The sequence below is a fragment of the Eublepharis macularius genome, chromosome 1 (genome assembly GCF_028583425.1).
Source record: "Eublepharis macularius isolate TG4126 chromosome 1, MPM_Emac_v1.0, whole genome shotgun sequence".
In the NCBI taxonomy this organism is placed as follows: Eukaryota; Metazoa; Chordata; class Lepidosauria; order Squamata; family Eublepharidae; genus Eublepharis; species Eublepharis macularius.
The window spans coordinates 212,470,888-212,479,555 of record NC_072790.1 but is presented as its reverse complement, the minus strand read 5'-3'; the positions used below and the strand labels follow the sequence as shown (position 1 = coordinate 212,479,555).

General features: G+C 46.7%; 1 protein-coding gene across 3 annotated transcripts in view; it reads left to right on the top strand.

The window, feature by feature from the left end:
• Positions 1-574: 574 nt before the first annotated feature.
• Positions 575-8,668, top strand: part of RTN4 (reticulon 4) — a 58,109-nt gene continuing 50,015 nt past the window's right edge. The window contains exon 1 of one of the 3 annotated variants that reach the window (XM_054986615.1): positions 575-1,351. In XM_054986615.1, the coding sequence (XP_054842590.1) occupies positions 829-1,351 (523 nt within the window). In that variant the 5' untranslated portion in view covers positions 575-828. The remainder of the gene's footprint in view (positions 1,352-8,668) is intronic. The other 2 variants (XM_054986622.1, XM_054986631.1) reach the window with 2 other exon arrangements.

Genomic DNA, 8,668 nt, shown 5'->3' with positions numbered 1-8,668 from the left:
CATAAGGGAACAAGTCCCATCTGCATTTAGTGGGGCTCGCTGGATAACCCCAGCTATGTTCACTTTAAAAGTCGCTGTTGGGTTCACATCCACAAGAACCCTGTTATTAGCGACAACGCATCCTTCTGCTTGTCTGTATACTCGCGATCTTCAGCGGGGCTCTCTCCCAGACAGGGTCGCGATCTTAGTCTCCCCTAGTTTCCTTTAGCAGACCATGAAACCTGGGACTCGGCCAACTGCTTGAAACATCGCCCGCAACATTCGAACCCAGAACTCTGCGGACCACTCTACAGAGGCACTCAGAAGCCTGGGCGAGGTCCGGTCAGCCCTTTCCCACCCCTTCCTCTTCATGCCGCCCGAACTTTCCCCCGCTTCCCCCCTCCCCCTTCCGTTCAAGCGGCAACACCCCAGCGACAAACCCCCCCCAGCCGACGACTCTCCCTTATAGGCGGGGAGAACGAGGCGGGCGCTCGGCCTCCCTCTAATTGGCAGCCCCCCTTCTCCTCCCTTCCCCATTGGGCGCTTCGCTTGTCCCTCCGCCGCTGGAGCCCAAGCGCGAGGCTTGGCTCCGGTTCTGCCCTCCTGCTCCAGCGGCGAGTCGCGCGGCTGCCTTCTGTGACTCAACAGGGCGTGGAGGCGGCGGTGGCGGCGGCTCCCCCGGCATCACACCGGCTCTTCCAGCGGCGGCTGCAGCTGCGCAGCCTCCCTCCTCTCCGCCTCCCGCTTCCACCCCGCCCGCGCTAGGCAGCCCCAGCCTCCTTTTTCCTTCGCTTGCTCTCATTGTTCCCGCAAGCACCGCAGCGGTTGCCAGCCAGGCAGGGAGCCACCATGGACGACCCGGACCAATCCCCTCTGGTCTCTTCCTCCACCGCAGCAGCCGCGGAGCAGGATCGCTGGCAGCCGCTTCAGCAGCCCCGTTTCCAATATCAGTTTGTGAGGGACCCCGAAGAGGCGGAGGAGGAGGACGACGACGAGGAGGAAGAAGAAGAAGTGGACGACGAGCGGCTGGAAGTGAGGGAAAGGAAGCCGGCAGCCCCGACGGCCGTCGCCGCAGCGCCCGTGGCCGCCCCGGCCCCGGCCCCGCCGCTGCTGGACCTGGGCGCGTCTGGGGAGCGGCCCGCGCCCGCCCCGCAGCCGGCCTGGACCAGCCACCCCGCCACCCCCTCTCCCCCGGCCTCCCCGCCAGAGGAGAAGCCGAAGGAGCCGCCCCGCAGCGCCCCGCTGCCGCCTCCGCCCGCCCCCCCGCGCCCCGAGGAGCCGCCGGCCATCCCGCCCCGCAGCGCCCCCCTGCCGCCCAAGAGGGACGAGCCCCCCGCCCCGGCGCGCAAGGGCGCCGCCTCAGGCTCCCCCGGTGAGTGGGGAGGGGGCGGAGGGGCGTGGCTGCTGCCTTGGGAGGGGAGAGGGGCTGCGAGGGAATAAAGAAGTCAAAGCCTCGGGCTGGCCTTGTGTGGGGAGAGCCGGGGAGGAGTGGCGGAGTTAATAGGCTTGCCAACTCCTGTCTGGAGATTTAGGAAGTACAGCCTCAGCCCTACAATAATAACACAGAGCCCACCCTCCAAAGCAGCCCTTTCCTCAGGGGGCTGATCTCTTGAGTCTGGAGATGAGTTGGCATTCCGGGAGATCTCCAGCCACCTTCTGGAGGTTGGCAGCTCTAACGGGGAGCTGTTAACGGTGCCAGAGGTGGGGGAGGGAAGGGAAATCAGAGGCCGTGAGTGAGAACAGGCATTTTAGAAGGGCTGCAGTTTTGGGGTTCAGTGGGGTTTGGGGGGTGGGGATGAACCGCAGAAGAGTCGTGGAAGGAATCGATGTGAAGGTTTAAGATGTGAGAATGGATCCTGTCTTGACGTGACGATTGTTGTGGTTATGAGTTTCGGGGTGTCGTGTGCGACTAGAAGGGAGTGGCTGGAAGCATGTATGGGGGGAGGGGTGTTATGGCGAGTCACTTCACTGGTATGATGGACAGAGGCCAGTTTTAAATGGGCGTGGTTTGATAGACGGGGGTGATAAGAGGGTGTCTTTGAAATGTGGGTAGGAAGGGGGGGCTTTGCAAAGGAGAAGGTGGGAGTGAGATACACATGTGCTTGGACTAAGTAGTTTGATGCAGGAGCCGTTAACTGACAGGGGCATGTTACATGCTCCATTGCCTCTTGCGCTAAAGAATAGTTGTAGGCCATGTTAGTTCTTGGTGTCTGTGTTGTAAAGAGAGAGTTTTGCCTTTGTGCGCGGAGACTGTTAAGACTGCTCCCCCGTGCTTGCTACATGCAGTCTGCAAGGTTTCAAATGCCAGCACTGTGGGGGGGGGGTGGAAATGAGGGTGTTACAGGAATAGTTCTCGCTTGCCATAGTGGTGTGGTGCAGCAGGGAGCTCTGGGAGGAATTTCTTTGCTCACAGATGGTGGGTGGGGTAGCTGGTATTTCCCCCCCCCCCTTTGACTTTGGATGCTGCCAATTTCATTAGCCATGAATGTGAGAAAATGATGCTTTTCACCATGCCCTCTTCTCCTTTCATGTACCACTTATTTTCTGCTTCTCCTTTAAAAACATTCACTTCTTTGTTTTCCAGTAGATCACTTTGCTAGGGAATGTGGTGGTTCTTTAATATTAGCAGGAAGGGAATCAAAGGGTGTGTGAGAACTGTCCCTTTTTGCTGCCGCTTTTTAAGCTGTGTAGCTCTGCTTATCTTTTTTCTCTGCAGGCAGTTTGAAGGGTCACACCCCTAGTCTATTGTCACTGAGAGCCCGCCTTCTCTGTGCTCACACTGGATCAAGGATAGATGAGTGATGGCTGTAGTCCTCCTACAGCAAGCGGTATCTGGAATGAGTACTGCCCTTCCCCTATACCGAGCTAGCAAACTGGCCCAGCCTACTGCCACCGCCTAGCTTCAACACCAGACAGACTATTATGCAGAATTTTAAAAAATACTCATTGTGCCAAGTTGGAATTTCCAGGGAAGCTAACAAAATCTGTAGAACACCAATACAAATTAAAATATATCTGCATCGTAAAAACATGACTGTCAGAAACATTGTGATGAACACTTAATCATAGTGAGACATGTTGATGATAGGAAGTCAACGGAATTCAGCAAGAAGTGGCAGCTGCACCATAGTGATGAAACAAAATTTCCACCAAGTTCTGTGCTGTTTTTAAAGATCAAAAACTCAGAAACAGCCAGAGCCTCTAAGTGGTATTTTCCTGTGCCTTCCTCTTTGTTTACATAGTCTTTATTATTGCAGATAGAGAAGCATGTTGCTGTGTAAATAAGTTTAGTGTAAAGTGTGTGTGGTAGGGAGGTTCCCGTGGTTATGAAAGCCTTACTTGGTCTTGTACCATAGACCGGGGGTGGGCAGAGTAGTAGTCTAGTGTGTGTTGGAGAAGGAATGGGAGAAAGAGATTGCCCGCAGAAGATTTCTTTACTAGTGGTGTGTACAAAAAAACCTTAAGCTTAATAATACTGAATTGGGGAAAAGGGGAATGAATAGAAAGAGGTGGTAGAACAGAAATATCCTTATGAAATCAGATGCTGCTGCAAAAATACTTGATTTGTCTTAAAACAGTTCTAAACATGAATGTGGATTAAATGGGTAATTATTGACAACTCAAATAAGTAAGCAGCATCTTGCATGGAAGAAGGTAGAAAAATCTGCCCCATCAGCTGAATCTTACATGGTGATGCAGGAGCTTTATGAGGCTGCTTGAAGTAACAGCTGATTACAAATGGTTTTTAGTGAAATTTGATTTTATTAAGTGGCCTTCCCTGTTTCTGTGGCAGATAAACACTCTCCATTTTTAAAAAGTGACTCTGCTCCGCGTTGTCACCTGCCTAATGTTTTCTGCATGCAGTTTTGCTCATCTAACTCTTCTGTACTGTTCCTCTACTACTTTATGTTCTCCAACTAGCACTTAAATATTTCCATTATCTTGCCTTTTTCCTACTTTGCACTTGCTTTCCATGTTTTCATCACCAGCGAGGCTGCTGTCAACTTTTGAAGCCAAAGCCTTGACATCTCTATCTCCTTTCCTTTGCTACCCTATGTCATTGGAATGCCCTCGCTCCACCGGACATCTGCCTTCCTTTGTTCATCATAATTTTTAGGAAGTTATTAATCTCCTCTCTTTGCTCGGGCCTTTCCCCATATTGATTTGATTCCTTCTTATAGCCTTTATCTTCTAGCCACTTATCTCTGATGTTGTAGTTCTGCATCATGGATCATTTCACCTGGGGAAGCTTTCAAAAATTTGACCTGCTCCCGAGCTTCCTGATATGGTCTAGAATTCTACTTCCTTACTTTGCACAGTATGTAGAATTACACAGTATTTCTCCAGCAACCTGGGTATGTGCACGAATAACTTCTGCAGAAATTTTCAAGTAGCTGTACTATAGGAGAGCTTCATTTTTGACAGGATTATAGCGAATATATAATAGTTCAGTGTGTTTGCCTATATATCATAGGCAAACACAAAGTATGACTATAACATAGTAAAATTAGACATATTTAAGCAATAAAGACTTAAATTTCTTATTTGAAAAGAACAAAGAATTTTAAAATGGTTTGTTCTCTTCGGTAGAGTATCGTCTTATACACACAGCCTTTTTGCGGTGCTTTGCTGTTGGGCTTGATGCAAATGTACTCACCTAGTTGTGGTTGCTGCTAAAAATCCCATGGCTCTGTTGGTGGTCTACATGCATAGATCAATATTTGAACTCCTCCAATCTTATACTGCTGTTCAGTCAATGCTGACAATTTGTCAGGTAGCTGTCTGATGTTACTTGATGCTACTGGTGCACATGGAGTCGAATCCATTGTGCATGGATTACCATTATAGTCCAAGGCTTCCACAGCATCCACGGTGGGTGTTTGAATCAGCTCACAGGCCTGAAATGCCTGGAACCACTGCATCAAAAGCTCGCATTGGAATGGTTGTGTCCCAGTCAACAGTATTATATTAGAGCTATATTTATCTGAGCATTAGTAGGATCAAATTAGCTTAAAGCTCTAGGCATAGTCAATAGCTGACTCTTGATCCTGTGTGCCCTAATACTGCACTCTCTTGGAGAGGATTTTTTAAAGGTTTTATTTATTTCTTTAAAACATTTCTGTGCTACCTTTCAACCCAGTTCAGGGACCCCAGGACAGCATGATGGTGAAGTGTGAATGTTTAGCATGAGGTGGCTGTCGTTCTGATTTTGATTTGTACTGTATCAGAAGGCAAAGGACCTAACGAGACTATGTCATTGTGAAGAGTTTGGCTAAGAGCTGGCTTGCGGTGGGTAAACACTGATGTTTGCGTTTTCAGGTTTTTAATTAGGTGTTTGGAGCTTTGGTTCATTCTTTTGACCTTGACATTGTTTCCTAAGGTGTAACTAAGCTCTTCCTTTGAAAACACTCATCCACCTTGTGACCTTAACTATGTGTCAGAAAAACCCACCTTCTGCATTTGGCAAAAAATTGTGCAAGTTAAGGTAGTCTGACTTTTTATTTTACTGCGTCATTTTGCATTCAGCTTATCAAAGTATTTGAAATGTTGTGACAAGAACTGAGAGGGAATAGCTATGTGGGGAGGCACAAGTCACTAAAATATTCTTCACAAATGCCCCAGCTGACTTCCTGTTATTGAAGTACCCGGGGAGGACCATTGCTCAGTGGTGGCAGAGCACATGATATGCATAGAGAAGGTCCTGGTTTCAGTCTCTGGCATCTCCAATTAAAAAATCTTAGCAGGTGCTGGGAAAAACCTCTGCCTTCTGCCCGTCTGAAATGGCAGTACTTAGCTAGAAGGGCTGTAACAAGTTCTGAAAAGGGCAAAAGTATATGGCAGGCTTCATGTGCGTATATCTCAGCCATGTCTCTCTAGCCACGAGAGCTAGAAATCCACTCCTTTCAAAATGAAAGTTCAGATTTCCAGGATGCTGCCCTGTGCTGGATCCTGGATTTTTGTAAGTGCATCTGAGGGTTATGCACCCAAGCATAGATTAAGTTTTATAATCTGCAAAGTAGAATTCTCTCTGAATTATACTACAGTTTTTTCCTTTAGGAATGCAGCCTTCTGTATTTGCTGATTGCAGCTTCATTGATGCTTCAAATATTAAATGAAGGTGGGGCATTTGGCAGAATGTCAGGAAAATGTGACTGCTTTTGTACATGGTTTCCAAGTTCTTACTAGATATTGTCACTAGTAGTTTTTTTTTTGAAGTTCTGTCAGTCGCTCCACTTTTTTAAGCTGTTGATTTAAGACTGCAAAAATGGTTGCAATTTCAAGGAGTTGGTCTTGAACTTCTGGACCACCTGGGATGTCCTACAGTTCAACTAATTCCTTTCTTTTAGGTCTCTGTCTTGTCAGCATCACTCTAGTCTTGCCAGGATTCAGTTTCAGAATCACTTTATCCTTGTTAGGATTGTTTCAACTTGTTCATCTTCAGTCATTTAACCACAGCAGTCAGGCTGTAGTTCAGGTCCTCTACAGCATCACCAGGCTATTTGGATAAAGAAATATAGACTGTGGTATCATTAGCATAGTGATGACAGCCTACTCCAAAATCATGAATGATTTCTCCTTGGAGCTTTACATGGAGATAAGGATTTGCATAGAGATGAGATAGCATAGGTGATAAGATTGAGCCCTGTGGAACGCCACAGGACAAGTCCCCCACTGATGGCAACTGGTCTCCAACAGTAACTCCAGTCCCTAAAGAACAAATTAAACCAATGCAAAACGTATCCCTTAATCTTTATTTCTACTTCCAAAAGCCTCTACGAGGTCAGGGTTCACAGTTTCAAAGGCAACTGATACATTCAGTAAGAGTAACAAAGAGACACAGCCCTTGTCTAGATTTAAATCAGCAGCTCCATCTTCGCCTGGTAGCCCAGCCTGAAGCCAGGCTGAAAGGGATCTAGAGCAGGTGAGTCATCCGGGAAGACCTGGAGTTGTTCTGTAACTGCTTTATCTTGCCCAGAAAGGGCAGGTTAGAGAATAGGCATTGTTTTTTAAGTGACAAACAGATGACTGTCTGTTATGGTGACTGAAGAAAGGCACTCTTGAGTCAGTGATTGATTTGTGATGAATGTCAGGGACTCATTGATATGATCTTTACATGATTTCAGCATCCAGAGTACAAGGGGTGGCCTTCAAGGGTCTTTCCTGATCTCCTCTAATATTCAGGGCAGTAGTTGAAAGTGCCCACAGCTGGGCAGAGAATGATTATACAGTCCTGTGCAATAGCACAGCACAGCAAAAAAGCAACATATAGGGATTGGCAAGGCCAGTTCCCACATTCATCCCAGGAGATAGGGTATTTCAAAGGTTGTACAGAGTTTTAAAGGTAAGAACTAACATCTTTAAATTGAACCTGGAAACAAACAGGCAACCAGAGAAATTCTTTCAGAAGTGGTGTAGGTGCAAATTTGTACTCTTCTGTCCAAAGACAAGCAGCTGCATTTTGCATCAATTGAAGTTGTTGATTGCCTTTCGGGGCAGCCCCACATAGAGTGTTACTGTTGTCTGATCTTGTGTGTTACTGTGGCATGGATCATAAAAAAATTCAGCTAAGTCTAAGAGGAAAGATATTTTCCAAATAAGACATAACTGAAAAAGTCACTCTTGCCATCTACATTAAAAATGGCATCTTTATATGTTCAGTTATTGTATTCTGTGGGCTAGTCCAGGGATAACAAATTGTGTGTGTGTGTGTGTGTGTGTGTGTGTGATTTGGCTAAGGAATACTGAATATATACCCCACCCCCAATACTTTTCAGGCATATCTTGATATATCTGGCTTATTCGGATATATTTGGATAAACTAGTATTTACATCCCTAAATAATCATGAAATATTTGGGGATATCCGGGAATCTCATTTTAAAGGTTGCAGCAGCTTGTTTCCCACCCACACCCTTTGCAGGCTTCTCAGGCAACAGGAGGAGGGGGGAGGGAGGCAGCATTACTGCTTGCCATATGCCATTTCCACGTCTGGCTGCTGCCTTGGTATTTACTTGGTTGAAAGTTGGGATTCTCTGGTTTGATGTTGGTTCTTTGGGTTTTGTTGGTTCTATTTTCATTGGATGGTTTTTGTCATTAGTTGCTGTTATATGTTTGACTAAGTCTTTCTGTGTCATGGAGAAAGTCATGAATTTCCCCCTCATAGGAAACAATGGAGAGTAGCTGGAGGCATCTTGTTCAAGGGCCTTAAAACTTGGGAAGGGGTCTTTAGTGGACAGGAGATTTTGCTGTAGTCCCCCCCCCCCAAAAAAGATTTCATCACAGGGAACAATGGAGCAGAATATATTCAGAATTCCGCATAAAACCCGAATCTGAATGCTATACCGGTATTTTTGGAACAGAATATCCAGAATACTGAATTCCAGATACCCAAGTCTGAATAATACCAATTTTTTTTTTAGTGCAAGCCACTTTGAGTCCCCATTGGGGAGAAATAGGAGTATAAGTGACGCAATATAAATAAATAAAAACATTATTAACTGCTGTCCCTAACCAAATAAAAAGATTTTAAGTCTAGATAAACAGAATGGATTTTGCCTGGTGTTCAAATGTCAAGGAAGGTACCTTCAGGCAAGCATGCCTAGGGAGAAATTTCAAAGTCTGGGTGCCACAACAGAGAACGGTGTTTGGTAGCAATCTTTCACCCCCAAATGGAAGAGTCCACAAAGGGA